Raw genomic sequence first — 24,832 nt, 5'->3', positions numbered from 1 at the left:
GCCAGATCGCGACCCAGGATTCGAGCTAGAGCTGGAAGGCATCGTACCTTAAAGCAGGATGACTCTGGAAGCCGCAGATCGAATACGAACTCGTGGTTGTGAGCCTTGGTCGCTGGAAGTCTTTGCGTGAGGTGGGCCGAGAAGTCAAATGAGGCAGTATTTATAGGACACCCACCATGGAACGACGCGCCCTGATGAACCGAGGAGATCTTGCCACGTGTACGCAATCAACGGACGCGACGGTTCGACTTCCTCAAAGGCAACGAACTTGCACTTTGAAAAAGTGGGGGAGTAATGATGGGTATATGTATAATCCCCCCGCAAAAAGACCGAAAAGCCCTTCATTAAGGGTAGCATGGTCATTTCCGCGACCGGATCCGCGTACTTCACAACGGGCGGGTCGCGGAGGACCCGACCCGGGTCGTAGGAGCTGACAGAAGACCCGGACAATGACGGCCATTCGATTAAAATGGGATCAGCCAGATGAGGCCACGTGGCCCAGTGCTTTCCGTACAACTGTGTACTATAAATAGACCCCGATACGCCATAAATGAGGTAACTGATATACATTTATTGAGATCGAACTTTGAGATAGCATACATTTCTCTCGATCAACCTAACTTGAGCGTCGGAGGGTCGTTGTCGGGGACATACCCGACAAGCTCACGGTTCTTGTTTTATTCTCAGGGGATCCAAAACCTGTTCCGGAAGAGTTAATCGAACAGCTGTGAGATCGTTGCAGGAGATAGAATAATTCGACCCGGATCAGGTTTCAAGTGGTCATCTAAGCAGTGGCCTCATTGGCCATTCCCTCATCTTCCGATTGCCTTTGGTGGTTTCAAGGGCCAGCTAAGTAGTGGCCTCACTGGCCATTCCCTCATCCTCCGATGCCCTCCGGTAGTTTCAAGTGGGCACTGGCCATTCCCTCATCCTCCGATGCCCTCCGGTGGTTTCAAGTGGGCACTGGCCATTCCCTCATCCTCCGATGCCCTCCGGTGGTTTCAAGTGGCTGCCCAAGCAGTGGCCTGATTGGGCATTTATTCATTCCATAATGCCCACCGGAAGGGGAGTGGCCTCTTTATTGGCCTTTTGTGCACCCACCTTTCCCATGCTCTTGGTAGCTGCATTACAGTTCCGAGAATGTGAACAATGGTACTAAAGTTGTTAAAGCAACAACAATTTCACCTCTGGCAGCATGATCAATTCATTTAGGGTTTATTAATTTGTTCTAATTAAAAGTTTATATCGTAGTAATTAGATTTAGTTGATCTTTCTTGTCTTAGTATTTGATTTATATGGTTTAGGAACTTTATTTCTTTCTAAGACTTAATGAATAAATTCTTATACTTAGCCATATTACAATATCTAATTTTCGTATATGATATTATAACTAGTATAATTACTTTATATTTGATAAACAATAAAATACAGTATTTGAATATTATACGTATATAGTTATACACAGATAATAAGAAATATATATAACTATATTTTTTAAAATAAAGTAATTTACCTCCCTATATAAGGAGGTAAATTGCTTCATTTAAAAAGTATAGGGGTATAAATTACTATATTTTTTTTCATTGGGGATAATATGCTTATTTTCAATATCACAGGGGTAAATTGCTATTCACCTATTTTTAATTGGTGAAAGTGGGAATTTTAAAATTTGACATAATTTCTCCAACTTTATTATTTTTTTCCGAGTCTCTAACTTTAATGCTTTTGTTAATTATTGGACTAATATAGAATTGTATTAAAATAAGTACTAATAAAGGATACTGTCATCGCATTTAAAAAGTAATTAATCCCTCCAATTTGTCCACTTCTTTTTAGTCATTTTAATTTTGAATTATTTATTAAATATGAATTCTGTTTTAAAATTTAAAATTATTTATATTTTTAATCTGTTTATTTTTAAAGCATATATTTGTTTTATGATAGCCTTTTTTGAATTTTATTTTGCCACTTACTGAAATGAAGTTATTTTTTTAATTTCATTAATAATTATTTACCTTATTTAATTTTATTTTGAAGCACATATTCATTATTTTTTTTAAAGCACGTATTTTTTTTTATCCAAAAGATTTAGCAAAAAAGTTAATTAAATTTATTTCTATATTCAATACACTTTTATATTTTTTGTGCTTTAGTTTTAATCACTTTAACTTTAGTTAATTTTCAGATTATTTATTGTTAATTTATTTTTATATTTTCAAGTTTAAATTATATGTAAATGATTGGCCAATGGATGTTTTGTGGGCAGCTACGAAATGGAAGGGTGAGGATTCCATCTCTGTGTCCTATCGCGCGCTTGCGACTGCAGCTGTCTACCATATTTGGAGCGAACGCAACTTTTGCCAGTTTGACAGAGAGGAATGTGATGCATCAAATCTTGCTGCTATCATTATAGGAGACGTGCGACAAAGGATTCTCAGTGCTGACTTACACTATTCTATTAGCTCATGTGGACTTTATCGTTTATGGCGAATCTCTTGGCCTGTCGGGAGGAATGTCTAGCTTTGAAATATGTTATATTGTACCTTTGTACTCCTTTTACTTAATAAAATTTACATTTACCGAAAGATACAATTCTTCTGTACCTTGGCATGGGGTACTAACTAGTATTATAAAGAAATTAAAAAAAAACTAATAGGCATGATGAGTAATTAGATGAAAAATGATTACGTTGTTATTCAAAACTTGTAGTTTTTATTCAAACGTAGTTTCAATGGTTATTGAAAAAGTTGGACAATTATTTAATCACAGAGTCAAAACAGACACTAAATATTCTATCATTCAGTTAAATATAAATTATAAAAATTATATTTTTCAGTATATATATATATATATATATATATATATATATATCCCAAAATTCACACAAATATTCAAATCCCGGCTTTAACTAGTAAGAGTTGAAGCATGCACAGAGACTCCTATACCCAATGACTTGTACTCTCCTACTTTAACTCCGAATATCTCCACAAGCTTTGGAATTGGATATACTTCAATTTTTGAACAAACTAATCAACGGATTCTGATAAGTATGAATTGATCTCTTACTCACTACTATAAATGAATGCTTCTTCCCCATCATTTTCATTACTGAAAACCAAATGCACAGTTATTGATCAGCCATGGCCAAAGTAATTAGCCGGCCATCATGCATTGCTCTCATCCTTCTCCTTTGCTTTTCTTGTTCTCTTCCCCATGCCCTCTCTCTTGATCTCACCTCCCACTCTTCCGATGCTGCCGTAAAGGGAGAGGACTGGTTACACGGGGGCTACCCTCATTTCTTTCCCTTTCCCCACCCCCACCCTTCCCCATGGCTTTTCCCTCATCCACCAATGCCTGCTCGTGGTTCTCACTGGCCATTCCCTCATCCTCCAATCCCCTCCGGTGGCAAGGAATGGCCTCCTAAGGGGTGGCCTCACTGGCCATTTCCTCATCCTCCAATGCCTTCCGGTGGCAAGGACTGGCCTCCCAAGGGGTGGCCACATTGGCCTTTCCCTCATCCTCCAATTCCCTCCAGTGGCAAGGACTGGCCTCCCAAGGGGTGGCCACAGTGGCCTTTCCCTCATCCTCCAATTCCCTCCGGTGGTAAGGACTGGCCTCCCAAGGGGTGGCCTCACTGGCCATTCCCTCATCCTCCAATGCCCTCCGGTGGCAAGGATTGGCCTCCCAAAGGGTGGCCTCACTGGCCATTCCCCCATCCTCCAATGCCCTCCGGTGGCAAGGACTGGCCTCCCAAGGGGTGGCCACATTGGCCATTCCCTCATCCTCCGATGCCCTCTGGTGGCAAGGACTGGCCGCCCAAGGAGTGGCCACACTGGCCATTCCCTCATCCTCCAATTCCCTCCGGTGGCAAGGAATGGCCTCCTAAGGGGTGGCCTCATTGGCCGTTCCCTCATCCTCCAATGCCCTCAGGCGGCAAGGACTGGCCTCCCAAGGGGTGGCCACATTGGCCATTCCCTCATCCTCCGATGCCCTCTGGTGGCAAGGACTGGCCGCCCAAGGAGTGGCCACATTGGCCATTCCCTCATCCTCCAATGCCCTCTGGTGGTTTCAAGTGGCCTCCACATTCGCCTTGGTGGCCTCATCACGGTTCCGAGAATGTAAACAGCGGTGCTAAAGCTGTCAAAACAACCACTGCATCACCTCCGACAGCATGATCATCAATTCATTTAGAGTTTAGTTATTTTCTTTTAATTTTAAGTTTAGGATTTGCAGTAAGATTTAGATTCATTTCTTGTCTATTTTAGTATATATTATTTTGTTTAGGAATTTTATTTTATTTGTTAGAGTTAATGAATAAATTATTTATTTATTTATATGTTAGTTCTACTTAATCTTGCAGATTATTATTTCCCTAGAAAATCATGGAACCTTAAACTCATTTAACATTAATTATATATAACCTTTTTGTTCATTTAGATATGATGACATATTTACATATTTCTCGATAATACGACATATGAAAATCTATGATTTTAATTATTTTTTGTTATTATTGCATAAAATCCATTTGTTCGCAATGGTCTTATCGTAAAATGCAAATCAACATTCAACAAATTTAATTTTTCTTTGTTTTTTTTACAATATAATCACTATTAGGCCTATCAATGCATAGAGTAAGACCATATTAAAACCCAAATCCACTGAAAATTCAAAAAATTATTCTATATACAAATTCTACCTAGGTTCTTAAACCCAACTCAAGACTCATGGGTCTCTAAACCTGATCAAGATCGAGTTTTTGAGTAGGATTAGATTTAGACCCAATTGTTTTTTAAATTTATTTTTTTTGCAAATCATACTAATTAATTCAAAAGCAATCGAATTTAATATTATAAAATTATAAAATTTAATTTTATCAGTTAAGTCTTCAAACCAATAATATTGTCTATGAAGATATTGAAAAATATACCTAACAAGATATATAATTAATTAATTAATTATTTATTATTCAAAAAATATACATGATTAAAGAATTAAATGATAAATAATATTGTGATGTCTTAATTTTTTTAGATTTGTTCATTTGAATGTAGATCGTAGGGGCATTCAATTCGGTTAACCGAACGCACCAAAAGTTTGATTAACTGAAATTTCGGTCCGCTAAAATGACGGACTAAATATCGAACCAAAATGTTTTGTTTAAGTTATTTGTTATAAATTAGTAACAATTAAGTATGTATGAACTATAAGGTTGTTATTATTTATTATAAATAAATATATTAAGATACTTAATATTTTCTTTTATATTTGCATTATGTTTATATATATATATATATATTTAAAATTCAGTATTCAATTAGGTTTGGTTAATTTGTATAAAAAATTAAAATCAAACTGAATAATCAAAATTAAAAAAAACTAACCAAAATCGAATAAAAATTTCGACTTAGTCGATTTTCGATTAGTTAACCGAAAATTGCACACCTCTTATAGATCGATTGATAAATAATAATCAATTAAATTGAAAAAAAAAATAGACATTTTTTTTTATATAAAACCCATAGGTATTGATGGGTAGAGACCCGACTTAAACCCAATCTATATTTTCTTAATGAGTTTGGGTCTGAGTTTGGATTTAAACATATTCATTGGGTCTGCCTGAGTCTCTAAATTATATTATGGGTCTGAATAAAGTAAGACCCTACCTATTGACGCCCCTAATCACTGCATATGTGATGCTAGTTATTTCAAATAATAATTTTATCTATTATTTATCATCAATTATTGCCAATAAGTTTTTTTATATAATGATTAGCACTATCAAAACCACAGTAGAATAAATTACCTTGGGCCTCCTCTAAAATTTATTATAATTATAAATATTCTCTTATTATTTGAAAAATTATATTTATATTTTTTAAAATAATGATTGTCTAACAAATACTCTTATAATGGACTGTTACAAGGGGGTGTTTATTAGATAGTCATTAATTTCACAAGATGTTTATCATTTTTTAAATAATAAAGAGATATTTGTAATTATAGCATATTTCAGAAAAGTCCATTTTAATTTACCCTTATTAAGATGGTGTAAATTCGTGTAATTTGATACTTTCAGCATCAGTGTAAACATATAAAAAAAGGGGACAATTACGCTTCCCTCTCCTGAATTTGGTGTAATTACACGTAGACCCCTTGTTATTTGAAAAATTATGTCTAACACCCCTAAAGTTTACTTCTGTCTAATAAATAAGTCCACCTATTGATCAAAATTCACTGAACTCGCTAATATTAAAAAAAATTAAATGAAAGTAAATATTTACCCTCGATTGACTTTTTACTGATTTATTGCAGGTCAAACAATATTTTTTTGAACAAAACTATCCTTATAACGGTGAAAATATACCTCCTCATATGTATTAACAGATGAAGACGTATGAGAGTAATTTGGTTATAAAAAGAATTATTTGACCTGTAATAATTCAGTAATGAGTGAGACTAGGTTAAATAAATTCTTTTTTTTGTTAATATCAGTAAATTCAGTAAATTTTAATTATCGGAGGGAATTATTTATTAGATAAAAGCAAATCTCAGGACTACTAAATATAATTTTTCAAACTAGAGACGGTCTTTGTATAATTACATTAAAGTTTAAGAAAGGAGAGTGTAATTATCTGTATAAAAAAGTCATAATATGGAACTTTATATAACAATATTATTTAAACCACCCCTATGTTGTAATCTCTATTTCTTTAACTTCTTAAATTTAAAATTAGTATCATAATAATAAAAATCACTGAATTATTTTCTTTTTCCTTTTGGCCTCCAAATTTATGCTATTTACAAAAAAGGGTTTGCAATAAATTTCTAGTCGTGCGCGTGAATAAATTATAGAGAAAATTATAAGTTAAAACAATGATAGCGTTATGAAAATATAAATTAGTACTGAAAAACGATTAAATCGGAGTGTGTGAAAAAAATTATCTTAATATTGTATAATTTCACCAATAAATTACTGATTTTGTTAAAAAAATTGGCAGTATCTTTACTTAAATAACTTAATTTCAATAATTCAAAAACTAAAATTGTAAAACAAAAGTATACAAAAGCAATTATTCCACAAATCCCCTCTGCATTCCGAAATTTTACACTGTTGACCCATCCAAACGGCGTCGTTTCGGTATCACGAAAAGGCCCCTCACATCACTAGTAATATCCGCTAGCAAGAGTGGAAATTAGAGGGAAATGTAAGGGCAAAATAGTCATCCACGGTCCTATATATAGGGGCCTAGTGGTTGAGCTCACGCTTTTTGTTTTGTACAGTCGGAAGAAAAATAAAATAAAAAAGAGAGAAAAAAAGCGGAAAAAAGGGTTCAAGCGAAGCAGAGGAGTTTCTGTTATCTTCAATCTCCATCTCTCACTCTTTCTCTCTCTCTCTAACATTTTCTCTCTCTACGCGTATATCCAATCGATTAGGGTTTTTCATTTTTGGTACCGAATTGAATCAGTCATGATTTCTGATTCGATCGCCAACGCTTCCATCGCTATGGCCTCGTCTAACCCCAAGGATTTTGCGAAGAAGAAAAGGGTATGGCTGTTTAGCTCCTTAATAATTATCTTGTGAATATTTGTGCATGCATTTTTACGCTGCATGTGTTTCTGTATTGAATGTTTTATTGTTTCCATTTATTTTTTGTTTTGGGGTGAGGAATAATGTGTTGATGGTTTTATTCTGGGAAAAAAGTCTTGTATTTTGATTGAGAGAAACTTGTGAATTTTTCTACTGGTATCGAGATGTTTACACGAGTGTTGGTTTGTATCTTTTTTATTATTATTATTTCTCAGGATGTTTGGTTCTTTCTCGTATTTGGTTGAAATTGGTTAGTTTTTCTTTGCGTCAGTTTTTTAATTAATTTTTTGAATCTCATTCGGAATCTAGGCTAACCGTTCGGCGAAGCTGAAGCAGTGCAAGCTTGATGCTCGTCGGGAACAGTGGCTTTCGCAAGGTTTGTTAAAGATGTGCCGTTACGTTACTGAATGCCTTTGTTTTGTTGTACTTTTATATATATACACACATACACATTACTTAGGTTTTAGTAGTTCCGTGTGGTATATTAGTTGATGTTTCAATTATTTATTTTATTGGTTTTTGGTTATTTTTTATCGACCCATATATGTGTATTAACTGTTTGTTTCAATTACTTGATAATATTTGATGAGACAATGTTAATCCTTCCAGTGAAAAGTAAGGGTGGGTGTAAGGAGGAAGTTCATGGTGGAGGGATGACACATGGGCTTCCAGCAGGCCTCGAGAATGAGAGGAGAATACCTATAGAGAAGCTGGAGATAAAGCCGAGAGTTGTGGAGGGGATTTATGGAGAGATGCATCAGTACAGTGATTCTGAGTCGTCGCCCTCAAACAGTCCCACCAGCCACAGTCGTAGTGTATTGGGCAGCAATGATTCTGGGGCCAATTTTACTGCAAGTAGTAGAAGCAGCAGTGGCAGTAGTAGTAATGGTTGCTTTTCGGGTAGCATTAGTGACGAAGATGAAGGAGGTGTTGGTGATGATGGTTGCTTAGATGACTGGGAGGCTATGGCTGATGCCTTGGCTGCCACTGAAGACAAGCAGCAAGAGCATATCCCTAACTCAGGATTGGATTCACCTCCTTCAGAGAAGCATGGAGGCTCTACTAAATATGGTTCTCAGTTGAGTGTAAAAGATCGGCCATTTTCTGGGGATGATATTTCAAATGCAAAGCAAGAGCATGGAGGAACAGCTGTACAGAAATCTCTGATACATTCCCAGGCTTGGACGCCTGATGATGCTTTTCGACCTCAGAGCTTGCCCAATTTGTCAAAGCAGCATAGTTTCCAGTTAGACTCAGAGAGGCATTTTGGCCGAGGAGGATCAGCATGGGGCTGCAAGAATGTCTGGCCGGTCCCTAAATCATGTCCAATATGCTATGAGGATTTGGACTGCACGGATTCAAGCTTTCTCCCTTGTTTGTGTGGATTCAGGCTATGCCTTTTCTGTCACAAGAGAATTCTTGAAGAAGATGGGCGCTGTCCAGGATGCAGGAAGCAGTACGACTGTGACCCGGTTGAGGGAGAGGCCACACTGGATGGAGGGAGCTTGATATTTCGTTTGGCTCGCTCGTGTAGCATGACAACTCCCTGATCCTTGAGCTTTGTATGTTAGGCCTCTCTTGGTTCACATCTTGTGTTGCGTGTGTTCTTACTTGTGAGCCTAATTTTCACAGCCTTAGGTATCGGTATAGAAATTTGAGGGGGAGTTACTCTAGTTCTCTTATGGCTTTAGTGGAGATATGTCCTACGTGATGCTGGCTGATGTAGAAGACTTGTTATTATGTGAATAGATAATGTGATACAGAAATGGCATACATAAAATTTCTTTAATATGGTTGGTCCTTGATGAAATTAGTGACGTCTATGTGAAATTTCAGTCCTTGCTGAACAGATTCAGTGGCTTAGAATTTTCTCATCTCTTTCCTGTGCATGATATTCTTAGAGTTGATGGTAATACTGGCCGACTACCTTGGGGATCTTGAAATGTATAAACTTAACTGCCTGCAGGAATTTTAAACTGGTTTAGTGCCAGCTGAACTTAGGTTGATGCCTTTGATGGATGAGCACCATTATGGATTATTACATTCTGAATATTCAACTTTCTTACACCGTTGCCTGCATGAAAGCTTGCCACAACTTTGCTCCCTAGAGGGCAAATCATCGTGTTGCTCTGGATAAACTGTTCACAGAATCAGTAATCAGATTCAACAGAAGATGGTTGCAAATTATTTTTGCATTGAATCTTTTATTAGCGGAAGACATCTACTTTGACGTTGGCTTAGGATTCAAGTTTCATGATGGAGCTAGAATAAAGCAGAGGCTGTCCATTAAAGTAATGCTGTTCATGTGAGACATATTGTTACCCAGAAATGGTATTAACTTAAGATTGGATTACGTCTCCTCCGAGGATGATAAGGTTGCATTCATATGTCAAATAAATCACATTCATGCTTGTATCAAATATTCAGCTTATCTCTGTACTTAAGAAAGAATGTTAAGAACATAGGCTGAAAGCATCAAACTCATTATTAACTGAATATGTTCATTCAATCCAACTATTAGTTGAATGACAATTGAGATGCGAAAGAAACATGGGATTTGGCATACAAGATGGCCCCACATGCTGCAGATGAATGACATACTCTGTTTCATATATATTACTACGATGTTGAACTATTCTTGCAACAAGTGCTGCTGCATTACTTAATTCGTTTTAAGTCTCTTATTCAGTGATTATTGTGAGTATGCTCAGCTTATTAGTATCACAAAAGCTATCGAGACACTCGTTACACCCAAGTTACATTCCACAAAGATGAGTCTGGTGAAAAACAAAACAATTTGCTCATCTTCAGGTGACAAATTCTCCAACCTGTTGCCAGCAGGTGAAACGAGTCATAACGGCTTTCTTTCGGCATTGCACAAGTCACTTTAGAGCTTGGTAGAAATAAAACCGAGTACGAATGAGATTCTATTTGCTTTAAACCCTGCAAGACAAGATCTTTTCCCAGCAATCCTTCTCTAACCCATGTCAGTACCTGTTCCTCTAGCCTCAGAACTTTATCCTTCACCTGAGCATACGGCTTAACTCTTAGCTCCTCAACCTTGGCCCAGAACGTTGTTTCTGAGCTGAAACCACCAGTGTCCTCTCTGCATGCTCCAGCCATCTCTGCGTGAATCTGTAGCGCTTTGGCCTCGCCTTCACCATGTAAGGCCCTGTGGACTCATTCATTAAGTGCCGATAGTAGTTTGCTATGTCCAAAGGCTCCACAAGTCTCCTAAACAATGTCCCTAGTTCGATCCACTCTTTTCTGCCCTCAAATCCATCAGGAAGTTCATACCTTTTGATCATTTCTACGATCTCGTCCAATATCCCTGTTAGCTCCTGCCTCTTGACGTTGCCGTTGAAATCGGCGTTCTCTTTCTGGATCTTGAAGGCATCATAATAACCAACCTTGCGAATTTCACACCTCATCTTGTACTCCTGTATTTTCTTTAACACTTCCTTGATGGTATCTTTGTTAGAGTCGATCTTTTTCTGATTTTCCAGTTTCTGCTTCTCCAACTCACCGGCCGCACGAAGACACAATCTTGCTCTTGTGGTCTGAACACAACAGGAAGTATTAGCATTAATAATCACCATCTAATGTAGAAAAGGAACACTAACACAAACTTGTAAGTGTGTGATGCATTCTCTCAATGAAGGATCACATACCAAGCCAAGATCATTTAGAGCTGCTGGATCATTAGTTCTGGCATCAGCGGACAACGGAACATCAACCAGATTGATCAAATAGGTAACATCTTGCATGGTTAAGCTCTCCTGCAATTCACTTTCGTATGCCAAACGTTGTTTGAACATTCCATGGACAAACTCTGAATTTTCTTCTTCAGGGCTCAACTGAAGACAGAAGAACAACACCTGCACCAAAGCATCCAGATTGTCAAGGACGAGAAGATCCCCAAAAGGTCTATAAGGGCTAAGTTAAACGATACTTGCAACCGTTTCCAGCAACAAATTCGTACACCCCTTGAGATAACACGCAGCGCCACTAGCAACAGATAAAGCATTTCCCATGACGGATAACTAGAAATTCGATGCAACGGTGGGTTCATAACGAAGATAATGTGGGATTTTCGGGTTGAGAAGCTCTAGGATGAAATGAAGCCCATGTTCGACGTTTGAGAGAGGGGCAAGCATTATCTGAGGTACAACATCGACAAAATGAATGAAATAACGAGCCCAGTTTTCCCGCCGGAGAGCGTGCAAGAATATATGATTACCAGCAAGAGGGGATCCAAAAGTCAAACAGAAAGGATGTATTTGGTAGTGATTAATCTTATGTATTTCTCAAAGAACCAAATGGATGCAAGAATGGTCATTGGACCACGTGAGCAGTGTCCTGCAAACACTATTTGCTTTCTGTCTGACATAGCTTTCTCCACCTGAAATCCAGCTTATATGTTACATATTCCCATTCAAGAACTCCAAGAATACTTGCTCATGCAGGAATGCTCATCTAAACGAATCAAGTCGAGCCAAATTACTGTCGAAGTTCGTTCAGAACATTTATCAAGCTTGAAAAATATTATTTGAACTTCTCTGATTGTTAACTACATCAAACTTGGACAAAGCTTCATTACAGTTGATCATAAGTTGAGCTCATACAGCTTGATTCTGCTTGAGTCAAATTGTAAATGGAAAAGTGCATAAGAACCAAAAGTGTTAATTTTTTTTAAGTTATGTGACTAAAAATGCTAATTTCATAATAAATGAAATCAAAAGTACATGAGTCTGACTTAGGAGACTAAAAATGTTATTATCTCTTAATTAAATATGTAAGTGAACGACTACTTAAGAGTTCAATATCCTGAAATTATGATTTGACGTTTCAATATCCCGTGAGGATATAACTAATTAAGAGTTGAAGCATGCACAAACAATCCTGATGGTTATTGAAAAAAACTAATAGGCATGATGAGTAATTAGATGAAAAATGATTACGTTGTTATTCAAAACTTGTAGTTTTTATTCAAACGTAGTTTCAATGGTTATTGAAAAAGTTGGACAATTATTTAATCACAGAGTCAAAACAGACACTAAATATTCTATCATTCAGTTAAATATAAATTATAAAAATTATATTTTTCAGTATATATATATATATATATATATATATATATATCCCAAAATTCACACAAATATTCAAATCCCGGCTTTAACTAGTAAGAGTTGAAGCATGCACAGAGACTCCTATACCCAATGACTTGTACTCTCCTACTTTAACTCCGAATATCTCCACAAGCTTTGGAATTGGATATACTTCAATTTTTGAACAAACTAATCAACGGATTCTGATAAGTATGAATTGATCTCTTACTCACTACTATAAATGAATGCTTCTTCCCCATCATTTTCATTACTGAAAACCAAATGCACAGTTATTGATCAGCCATGGCCAAAGTAATTAGCCGGCCATCATGCATTGCTCTCATCCTTCTCCTTTGCTTTTCTTGTTCTCTTCCCCATGCCCTCTCTCTTGATCTCACCTCCCACTCTTCCGATGCTGCCGTAAAGGGAGAGGACTGGTTACACGGGGGCTACCCTCATTTCTTTCCCTTTCCCCACCCCCACCCTTCCCCATGGCTTTTCCCTCATCCACCAATGCCTGCTCGTGGTTCTCACTGGCCATTCCCTCATCCTCCAATCCCCTCCGGTGGCAAGGAATGGCCTCCTAAGGGGTGGCCTCACTGGCCATTTCCTCATCCTCCAATGCCTTCCGGTGGCAAGGACTGGCCTCCCAAGGGGTGGCCACATTGGCCTTTCCCTCATCCTCCAATTCCCTCCAGTGGCAAGGACTGGCCTCCCAAGGGGTGGCCACAGTGGCCTTTCCCTCATCCTCCAATTCCCTCCGGTGGTAAGGACTGGCCTCCCAAGGGGTGGCCTCACTGGCCATTCCCTCATCCTCCAATGCCCTCCGGTGGCAAGGATTGGCCTCCCAAAGGGTGGCCTCACTGGCCATTCCCCCATCCTCCAATGCCCTCCGGTGGCAAGGACTGGCCTCCCAAGGGGTGGCCACATTGGCCATTCCCTCATCCTCCGATGCCCTCTGGTGGCAAGGACTGGCCGCCCAAGGAGTGGCCACACTGGCCATTCCCTCATCCTCCAATTCCCTCCGGTGGCAAGGAATGGCCTCCTAAGGGGTGGCCTCATTGGCCGTTCCCTCATCCTCCAATGCCCTCAGGCGGCAAGGACTGGCCTCCCAAGGGGTGGCCACATTGGCCATTCCCTCATCCTCCGATGCCCTCTGGTGGCAAGGACTGGCCGCCCAAGGAGTGGCCACATTGGCCATTCCCTCATCCTCCAATGCCCTCTGGTGGTTTCAAGTGGCCTCCACATTCGCCTTGGTGGCCTCATCACGGTTCCGAGAATGTAAACAGCGGTGCTAAAGCTGTCAAAACAACCACTGCATCACCTCCGACAGCATGATCATCAATTCATTTAGAGTTTAGTTATTTTCTTTTAATTTTAAGTTTAGGATTTGCAGTAAGATTTAGATTCATTTCTTGTCTATTTTAGTATATATTATTTTGTTTAGGAATTTTATTTTATTTGTTAGAGTTAATGAATGAATAAATTATTTATTTATATATATGTTAGTTCTACTTAATCTTGCAGATTATTATTTCCCTAGAAAATCATGGAACCTTAAACTCATTTAACATCAATTATATATAACCTTTTTGTTCATTTAGATATGATATCATATTTACATATTTCTGGATAATACGAAATATGAAAATCTATGATTTTAATTATTTTTGGGTTATTATTGCATTTATTAAAGTGGGGCAAGAAAATTAATCTTTTTTAAATAATTTCTGCAACTTATTAATTAAATTGTTTTTTTCAAAAACTCCAACATCAGTTCCCTTTTCATTTTTAACTTTCGTCTCTAAATACTTTCATCTTTTATTACTACTTCAATTATAATTTTCTTTACACTTTATTCCAATCACAAATGCATAAGCTACTGCATATATTAATAAACTGCAAAAACAAATGGGCTGTAGAAATAGACCATTATACTTTCATGTTGTATTGTACCGATATACTATTATTTATTTAATAAAATTTATATTTATCGAAAAATAAACCATTACATTTGCATTCGTTCGCAATGGGTCTGGTCATAAAATGCAAATCAACATTGAACAATTTTTTTTTTTTTTTATAGTATATCACTGCTAGCCTATCGATGGACCTCCTCTAAAATTTATCATAATTATAAATACTCCTTTATTATTTAAAAAATTATAAATATGTTCCTGAAATTAACAGTCGTCTAACAAATACCCTTATGATGGACTGTTACAAGGGCGTATTTATTAGATAGTCACTAATTTTAGGAAATATTTATAATTTTTCAAATAATAAAAGGATAGTTATATTATTAAAGTCCGGTGTAATTTACCCTTATTAATATGGTGTAATTCACATAATTTGATACTTTCAGCATCATTGTAAACATATAAATAAAAAAAAGGGGTAGCTACACTCCCCTCCCATGATATTTTATATAATTACATGTAGACCCCGTGTTATTTGAAAAATCACATCTAGCACCCCTGAAGTTTACTTCTGTCTTACAAATAAGTTCCCTTATTAATCAAAATTTACTGAATTTCCTAATATTAAAAAAAAAAAAACTGAATGAAAATTAATATTTATCCTAATTTTTTTGGAACAAAACTACTCTTATAACAGTGAAGATATATCTCCTCACATGCATTAATGCATGAAAATGTATTAAGGTAATTTGATCATAAATAGATTTATTTGACCTGCAATAAATTAGTAATGAGTCAGTCGGGGTTAAATATAATTATTTTTCATTAATATTAGCAAATTCACTGAATTTTGATTGTCAAAATTATTTATTAGACGAAAGCAAATCTCAGAGGTACTAGATTTAATTTTCCAAAGTGGAGGGGGTCTATGTATAATTACACTACACCAAGGAAGAAGAGTGTAATTATCCCTATAAAAAAAATCATAATATGGAACTTTATATAACAATATTACTTCCCCCCCCCCACCCCTTTTAATCTCTATTTCTTTAACTTATTAAATTTAAAATTAGTATCATAATAATAAAAATCACTGAATTATTTTCTTTTTCCTTTTTGTCCTCCAAGTTTATGATATTTATTAAAAACGGTTTGCAATAAATTTTTACTTGTATGGCGTTAACAAATTATAGAGAAAGTTATAAGTTAAAATAGTGATAGTGTTATGAAAATATAAGTTAGTATTTAGAGATAGTAATGGGGCGGATTTGGTACGGGTCCACCCGGACTCGAGACCTGCCCCGGTTCATTTCACCCCCACCCCATACCCTGTCCCCCCAACTCGCCACGATTTCGCCCCGCCCCACCAAATGAAAAAGAAAATAAAGAAACATAATTATTTTTTTGTACTCCTTCTTCCATTTCTTAAACACAAGAGATTAAAATTCTTTCATGATTCAACTAAATTATTAATTTTCTCATCAAGTAATACAATTTTACGATTTACAATAAATTATATTATACAAAGAATATATTTAACTAATATCTTACTTTTTAATAAAAAATATCAGTTTAGATTTAAATACTTCAACATAGTTTTCAATCTAAAATGAATTGTATAAGACAAAGAATACGTACAACTAAATTATTAATTTTCTCATCAAGTAATATCATTTTACGATTTACAATGAATTATATTATATAAAGAATACATTAAACTAATATTTTAGTTTTTAATAAATAGTATGAGTTTAGATTTAAAATAGTCGAAAACAGTCTAAAAAAAAGCCAAACAATTTGGATTAATTTCGAAAATGGGTCCAAAACGAATCCAAAGACAAAGGGTTTTTTTTACTAATTTAATAAAATATAGGGGGTTAAATGGAATTTAACCATATTTTAAGTTCTTGCACGCACCCTTTTTGCTTAGAATGTATTTAAATCAAATTAGCAATAATTATGGGTATGATTAATTACATAACGTCCTAAATTAATTACATTTTTATATAGTTTTAAGCAACCCTCAAAAACAAGGTATAGAAGTTGAGATTATTACGATTTCAGCCCTACACTTGCGGCGGAAGGAATTATTCCACATATGCCCTCTCCATTCCGAGATTTTACACTGTTCACCCATCCGAACGCCGTCGTTTTGGTATCACGAAAAGGCCCCTCACATCCCCAGTAATATCCGCTAGCAAGAGTGGAAATTAGAGGGAAATGTAAGGGCAAAATTGTCATCTAGAGTCCTATATATAGGGGCCTGTGGTTGAGCTCACGCTTTTTGTTTCGTACAGTCGGAAGAAAAATAAAATAAAAAAGAGAGAAAAAAATAGCGGAAAAAAGGGTTCAAGCGAAGCAGAGGAGTTTCTGTTATCTTCAATCTCCATCTCTCACTCTTTCTCTCTCTCTCTAACATTTTCTCTCTCTAAGCGTATTTCCAATCAATTAGGGTTTTTCATTTTTGGTACCGAATTGAATCAGTTATGATTTCTGATTCGATCGCCAACGCTTCCATCGCCATGGCCTCGTCTAACCCCAAGGATTTTGGGAAGAAGAAAAGGGTATGGCTTTTAGCTCCTTAATAGTTATCTTGTGAATATTTGTGCTTACATTTTTACGCTGCATTTGTTTCCGTATTGATTGTTTTATTGTTTTTATTTATTTTTTGTTTTGTTTGGGGGGGGGGGGGGGGGATGATGAAACTTGTGATTTTTCTACTGGTATCGAGATGTTTGCACTAGTGTTGGTTTGATCTTTTTTTTATTATTATTATTTCTCAGGATGTTTGGTTCTTTCTCGTTTTTGGCTGAGATTGGTTACTTTTTTTGCGTCAGCTTTTTTAATAATTTTTTGAATCTCATGCGGAATCTAGGCTAACCGTTCAGCGAAGCTGAAGCAGTGCAAGCTTGATGCTCGTCGGGAACAGTGGCTTTCGCAAGGTTTGTTAAAGATATGTCAATACGTTTCTGAATGCCTTTGTCTGGTTGTACTGATATATATATTTTACATTATTTAGGTTTTAGTAGTTCCGTGTGGTATATTAGTTGATGTTTCAATTATTTATTTTATTTCCTTTTTGGTTATTTTTTATCGACCCATATATGTATATTAACTGTTTGTTTCAATTACTTGATAATATTTGATGATACAATGTTAATCCTTCCAGTGAAAAGTAATGGTGGGTGTAAGGAGGAAGTTCACGGTGGAGGGATGACACATGGGCTTCCAGCAGGCCCCGAGAATGGGAGGAGAATACCTATAGAGAAGCTGGAGTTAAAGCCGAGAGTTGAGGGAATTTATGGAGAGATGCATCAGTACAGTGATTCTGAGTCGTCGCCCTCAAACAGTCCCACCAGCCACAGTAGTAGTGAATTGGGCAGCAATGATTCTGGGGCCAATTTTACCGCAAGTAGCAGAAGCAGCAGCAGCAGTGGTCGCAGCAGTAGCAGTAGTAGTAATGGTTGCTTTTCAGGTGGCATTAGCGACGAAGATGAAGGAGGTGTTGGTGATGATGGCTGCTTGGACGATTGGGAGGCTATGGCTGATGCCTTGGCTGCCACTGAAGACAAGCAGCAAGAGCATATCCCTAACTCAGGATTGGATTCACCTCCTTCAGAGAAGCATGGAGGCTCTACTAAATATGGTTCTCAGTTGAGTGTAAAAGATCGGCCATTTTCTGGGGATGATATTTCAAATGCAAAGCAAGAGAGTGGAGGAACAGCTATACAGAAATCTCTGATACATTCCCAGGCTTGGAGGCCTGATGATGCTTTTCGACCTCAGAGCTTGCCCAATATGTCAAAGCAGCATAGTTTCCAGTTAGACTCAGAGAGGCACTTTGGCCAAGGAGGATCTGTTTGGGGCTGCAAGAATGTTGGGCCGGTCCCTAAATCATGTCCAATATGCTATGAGGATTTGGACTGCACGGATTCAAGCTTTCTCCCATGTTTGTGTGGATTCAGGCTATGCCTTTTCTGTCACAAGAGAATTCTTGAAGAAGATGGGCGCTGTCCAGGATGCAGGAAGCAGTACGACTGTGACCCGGTTGAGGGAGAGGCCACACTGGATGGAGGGAGCTTGATATTTCGTTTGGCTCGCTCTTGTCACATGACAACCACGTCTTAGGAAGGGTCCCTGATCCATATGTTAGGCCTCTCCTTGGTCACAATATGTGTTGCGTGTGTTCTTACTGTGAGCCTAATTTTCACAGCCTTAGGTTATCGGTATAGAAATTTGAAAGGGAGTTACTCTAGTACTCTTATGGTTTTAGTTGAGATATGTCCTACGTGATGCTGGCTGATGTAGAAGACTTGTTATTATGTGAATAGATAATGTGATACAGAAATGGCATACATAAAATTTCTTTAATATGTTTGATCCTTGATGAAATTAGCGACTTCTATGTGAAATTTCAGTACTTGCTGAACAGATTCAGTGGCTTTGAATTTTTACATCTCTTTCTCGTGCATGATATTCTTAGAGTAGATGGTAATACTGCCAGGCTACCTTGGGGATCTTGAAATGTATAAACTTGTATGCCTGCAGGGATTTTAAACTGGTTTAGTGCCAGCTGAACTTAGGTTGATGTCTTTGATATATGAGCACCATTATGGATTATTAAATTTCTGAATAATCAATTTTCTTCAACCGCTGCCTGGGTGAAAGCTTGCCACAACTTTGCTCCCTAAAGGGCAAATCATAATGTTGCTCTGGAGAAACTGTTCATTGAATCAATAATCATATTCAACAGAAGATGGTTGCAAATTATTTTGCATCGAATCTTTTTATTAGCGGAAGACATCCACTTGTGATGTTGGCTTAGGATTCAAGTTTAATGATGAAGCTAGATTAAAGCAGAAGCTGTCTATTACAGGACTGCTGTTCATGTGGGACATATTGTTACCTAGAAATGATATTAACTTAAGGTTGGACTATGTCTCCTCCGAGGATGATAAGGTTGCATTCATATGTCAAATAAATTGCATACATGCTGTATCCAATATTCAGCTTATCTCGGTACTTAAGAAAGAATGATAAGAACATAGGCTGAAAGCATCAAAAAGTCATTATCAACTGACTTTGTTCATTCAATCCAACTATTAGTTGAATGACAGTTGAGCATGACAACGATGCCAAAGAAACAAGGGATCTGGCATACAAGATGGCTCCACATGCTGCAGATGAATGACATACTGTGCTTCATATGATATTACTACAATGTTGAACTATTCTTGCAACAAGTGCTGCTGCATTACTTCATTCATTGCAAGTCTCTTATTCAGTGATTATTGACGAGTATGCGCAGCTTAGCAGCATCACAAAAGCTATCCAGACACTCGCTACACCCAAGTTACGTACCACAGATTAATCTGGTGAAAAACAGAACAATTTGCTCATCTTCAGGTGACAAATTCTCCGACCTGTTGCCAGCAGGTGAAACGAGTCATAACGGCTTTCTTTCGGCGTTGCACAAGCTCACTTTAGAGCTTGGTAGAAATAAAACCGAGTAAGAATGAGATTCTATTTGCTTATAAACCCTGCAAGACAAGATCCTGATCTATGGTCAAATGGGAGTGTTCTCCACCACTTGGTGAAAGTAGATTCGTCCAAGAAAACATCTTTTCCCAGCAATCCTCCTCTAACCCATGTCAATGCCTGTTCCTCTAGCCTCAAAACTTTATCCTTCACCTGAGCATACGGCTTAACTCTTAGCTCCTCAACCTCGGCCCAGAATGTTGTTTCTGAGCTGAAACCAACCGGTGTCCTCTCTGCATGCTCCAGCCATCTCTGCGTGAATCTGTAGCGCTTTGGCCTCGCCTTCACCATGTAAGGCCCTGTGGACTCATTCATTAAGTGCCGATAGTAGTTTGCTATGTCCAAAGGCTCCACAAGTCTCCTAAACAACGTCCCTAGTTCTATCCACTCTTTTCTGCCCTCAAATCCATCAGGAAGTTCATACCTTTTGATCATTTCTACGATCTCGTCCAATATCCCTGTTAGCTCCTGCCTCTTGACGTTGCCGTTGAAATCGGCGTTCTCTTTCTGGATCTTGAAGGCATCATAATAACCAACCTTGCGAATTTCACAGCTCATCTTGTACTCCTGTATTTTCTTTAACGCTTCCTTGATGGTATCTTTGTTAGAGTCGATCTTTTTCTGATTTTCCAGTTTCTGCTTCTCCAACTCGCCGGCCGCACGAAGACACAATCTTGCTCTTGAGGTCTGAACACAACAGGAAGTATTAGCATTAATAATCACCATCTAATGTAGAACGGAACACTTAACACACTCTTGTATGTGTGTGATGCATTTTCTCAGTGAAGGAAAACATACCAAGCCAAGATCATTTAGAGCTGCTGCATCATTAGTTCTGGCATCAGCGGACAACGGAACATCAACCAGATTGATCAAATAGGTAACATCTTGCATGGTTAAGCTCTCCTGCAATTCGCTTTCATATGCCAAATGTTGTTTCAACATGCCATGGACAAACTCCGAATTTTCTTCTTCAGGGCTCAACTGAAGACAGAAGAACAACAGCTGCAGCACAGCATCCGGATTATCAAGAATGACCATCTTCCCATTCCCTGTGCAGAAAACAAAGATCCCAAAAGGTCTATAAGGGCTAAGTTCAACGATACTCGCCACCGTCTCCAGCAACAAATTCGTGCACCCCTTGAGATAACATGCAGCACGGCTAGCAACAGATAAAGCATTTCTCATGACGGATAACAAGAAATTCGATGCAACAGTGGGTTCAAACCGAAGATAATGCGGTGATTTCGGATTGAGAAACTCTAGGATGAACTGAAGCCCTTGTTCGACGTTTGAGAGAGGGGCTAGCATTATCCGAGGCACAACATCTCGCCTCATCAGAAAATGAATGAAATAACGAGCCCAGTTCTCCCGCCTGAGAGCGTGCGAGAAAATATGATTGCCAGCAAGAGGGGATCCAAAAGTCAGACAGAAAGGAGGTATCTGATAGTGATTGAATCTTATGTATTTCTCAAAGAACCAAATGGATGCAAGAATGGCCATTGGACCACCTGAGGAATGCCCTGCAAACACTATTTGCTTTCTGTCTGACATAGCTTTCTCCACCTGAAATGCAGCTTATATGTTACATATTCTCATTTCTCACTTTCAAGAACTCCAAGAATACTTGCTCATGCAGGAATGCTCATAGGGTTATAAATTAATCAAGCCGAGCCAAATTACTGCTGAAGTTCGTCCAGAACATTTATCAAGCTTGAAAAATATTATTTGAACTTGGTCTGATTGTTAACTACATCAAACTTGGACAAAGCTTCAGTACAGTTGATCATAAGTCGAGCTCATACAGCTTGATTCTGTTTGAGTCGAACTTCAAATCTTATCAGACAAAAACGTATGATCAAACTTGGATTCTTATATTTAACAAACCAAGTAAGATGAACTTTTTGCAAACGATCTTGAGTTAGGCCGTTAGTTTGATTTTTTTTCCTACCCTAAAACTCGATCAAGAACTGAAACATACGAGGTTTGGGTGGGATATTTCTTTATCTCTATCCTCAGTCCAAGTTTTTATATGGGTTCCTGATATGTTAGTTAAGTCCTAGGTAAACATTAACATTAATTTTCTTGCATTTTCCATACAATTCAGACTCCATTCTCTGGAAAATCTCTCTTTCTTTACCAAAACTGATCTTTGGAAAAGAAAGAATGGTAAGCAAGCTCATCTACATCAAACCCACTAAATAAATTCTCAATCTTTTCCCAGAATATAGAAAAGCAAGTATTATCAAGATTGAAAATAAAGTACCTCAGTTGCAAGTGATGATCTGCTCAAGAGCTCCTCAAATCTCCTGCTAAAAGCTTCATTCACCAAAGCTGTTTCATCATTACCAACACTCTTCATGGATGGAAACTTGGAGACATCAACCTTAATTTCCCCAAACGGTCTTCTACTGTACCAATCCTCGACAGCCCATGATCCCGGAAACGCAAAGAAAGCCTCTGTCGGGCCTCGGTTCTTCTCATGAACATACGGTTTCCCAGGGGACTTCTCATGAGCTTTCATGGACAATTTACAAGCTTTTTGAATGATTTCTTCTCTCACTCCTAAACTGTCTCCAACTCTCCCTCCCATCATCTTGTCTGATGTTGTTTTCTTTGTAATTTTTCAGCTTTTTTGCTGTTTACAATATTGTTTTTCGTTTATTCTGAGAGATTGAGGATAAGGGTGATCAAGAATTTGTACTATGAAAAGTTGACTTGGAGTCTGCTTGATTTGGCAGTATCAGTAAAAGGAAAGCCAGTGGAAAATATTTGCTGGAAATATCAGAGAAAGTTCCTTTGAAGAAAGAATAGGATTAAAAGCAATTTTTGTCGCCAAATCATTTTTGCTTTAATCTCCTAAGTTGTCAATCACAATACAAGTCCTAATTTAAAAAGTTACATGCCTGGCATGTGATTTTTTTCGACGAGTGACTCAACTTTGCGATCAAATTTATATTAAAATTGAGATCTTTTTAATTTTACAAGACTAAAATAGAATCCTAGTAATTTAGGGGACTAAAACGAGAATAGTCTAAAGTAAGGGACGAAAATTGCCTTTAAGCCGAAAGAATATAAATCGTATGGTAAGTGTTCATCAAAATTTTAACTTTGGAGTTGATGTAGATATTTTTTATTAATTAATTTATATAAAAGGTTAATTTTATAATTTGATGACAGCAAATTTGAAATATTATGTAGTGACAAATAAAAATTAAAATCTGTACAGAGGTTGTATTGTCATTTGTTTTTTCTTTTTATTTGTGTATTTATTCAAAAGTATTCCCATCTCATTAAAACAATATTAATTCGTAATTAAAGCCCGGGCATTTGATTTTATTTTTTAAAGTCAATTTTCAATTTTATACTATTTCATATTTTAAAAATTTGTTTCTTAATTAGTCCAATTCAATTGGAAATGTCAATTTTCAATGAAAACTAGTTATTTACCAGTGTGTTGCATGTACATATGGTTTTTTATGAATTTTTTTTTGGTATTTAATATTGACTATTTAAATTTATTTTAATTAATTATTATTAAGATATTAGATATTAATTGAATTACATTTTATAGACTATTGAAATTGTTAGCAAATTGATTTTTGTTCTCTATTATATGTGATTCGTTAAAAAAAACGCACGGATTCAATATGAACTATTGCTTAAAACTTGAGTTAAAGCGTATGTGGATCCTGAAGAGGAGACCAGCAAAAAAATCGTTAGCACTTTGACTAGGGGTGGGCGTTCAGGTCGGGTAGTACGGATCCCAACCCGATCGAGTTCGGGTATTTTTTTTTTTATGTTTTTAAACCAGAATTAAAAAAGTTGGGTCGGGGATTGGTAGGATTTCCTTACCCGAACTATCCGATTGGGTACCTGAAGTTTTTTAAAAAAAAATATTCAAAAAAGTGTTTGTTTTTATTTAATCTAAGGTTATTACGTACATACATTTCGTTCTTTCCCCCTCCTCTCTTATTCTTCTTCTTCTTTTCCAAAGTCCCAAATTCTCAACCCAACTCCCAAGATTCAAAACTTGCAATCCCAACAAAAATCTATCTTCTCTCTCAAACTCTAATTTTTAAAATATCACAAAAAAATAATTGGATTAAAATACCAAATTTAAAAATTTGTCAATGTTTACAATTTACAGAGCCAAAAATTTGGCTCTGTGACAAAGGATTGCAGAGGCAAAAATGTTACAAAGGCAAAATTTGCCTCTGTTTGTTGAATGTATGTTCAAGTATTCTAAGGCAAATTTTGCCTCTAAATGTTTTTTTTTTCAAAAAAAAAAAAAAAAAAATTTAGGTATTCGATAGTTGGGTACCCGACAAAAATTAGGTTGGGATCGAGTAACTATTTTAGCTACTCGAAAGTTTGGGTACTTGATCCGAACTACTTGAACTTTTATTACCCGACACAACGCCCACCCCTAACTCCGACGCCCAAGTTAGTATTGAATTAGATTAAATAAGTCAACAATGTAGTTTAATCTAATTAAAAATCGAGATAGAGTTAATAAAATTAGTGAAAAGGGGAGAACACGTAATAATATGCTTAGAGAGAGCTTAAGAGATAGTTTAGAGACTAAGAGAGGTGTTTAGAGAGTGAGAGGGCCTTGAGAGCGGTGTTCCTCGTAATAAGGACTAAACTTGTATTTATAGGAGGAGTGCCCCTAT

The 24,832-nt window shown here is 37.0% G+C and overlaps 3 protein-coding genes and 1 pseudogene across 3 annotated transcripts; 2 read left to right on the top strand and 2 right to left on the bottom strand.

The window, feature by feature from the left end:
• The first annotated feature begins 7,274 nt into the window (after nt 1-7,274).
• On the top strand, nt 7,275-9,380 carry LOC148788594 (uncharacterized). The gene is made up of 3 exons (XM_088878184.1): nt 7,275-7,549; nt 7,901-7,967; nt 8,201-9,380. The coding sequence occupies exons 1-3, from the start codon at nt 7,472-7,474 to the stop codon at nt 9,139-9,141; spliced, it is 1,086 nt and encodes a 361-aa protein (XP_088734310.1). The 5' UTR covers nt 7,275-7,471; the 3' UTR covers nt 9,142-9,380.
• A 163-nt stretch (nt 9,381-9,543) lies between these two features.
• LOC148788593 (protein EDS1B-like) lies at nt 9,544-11,464 on the bottom strand (annotated as a pseudogene).
• Nucleotides 11,465-16,906: 5,442 nt separating this feature from the next.
• On the top strand, nt 16,907-19,010 carry LOC105157153 (uncharacterized). Its single transcript, XM_011073462.3, has 3 exons — nt 16,907-17,182; nt 17,494-17,560; nt 17,788-19,010. The coding sequence occupies exons 1-3, from the start codon at nt 17,105-17,107 to the stop codon at nt 18,744-18,746; spliced, it is 1,104 nt and encodes a 367-aa protein (XP_011071764.1). The 5' UTR covers nt 16,907-17,104; the 3' UTR covers nt 18,747-19,010.
• Nucleotides 19,011-19,559: 549 nt separating this feature from the next.
• LOC105157152 (protein EDS1B) lies at nt 19,560-22,888 on the bottom strand. The gene is made up of 3 exons (XM_011073461.3): nt 22,423-22,888; nt 20,955-21,722; nt 19,560-20,843 (listed from the first exon to the last, which is right to left on the bottom strand). Exons 1-3 carry the CDS (start codon nt 22,750-22,752, stop codon nt 20,142-20,144), a joined length of 1,800 nt encoding a protein of 599 aa, XP_011071763.1. The 5' UTR covers nt 22,753-22,888; the 3' UTR covers nt 19,560-20,141.
• Nucleotides 22,889-24,832: the final 1,944 nt, after the last annotated feature.

Source organism: Sesamum indicum, linkage group LG3, assembly GCF_026168435.1.
Source record: "Sesamum indicum cultivar Baizhima isolate 11 linkage group LG3, ASM2616843v1, whole genome shotgun sequence".
Taxonomy (NCBI): Eukaryota; Viridiplantae; Streptophyta; class Magnoliopsida; order Lamiales; family Pedaliaceae; genus Sesamum; species Sesamum indicum.
Note: the sequence above shows the minus strand (reverse complement) of the source record. Positions and strands in the feature narration are given on the sequence as shown.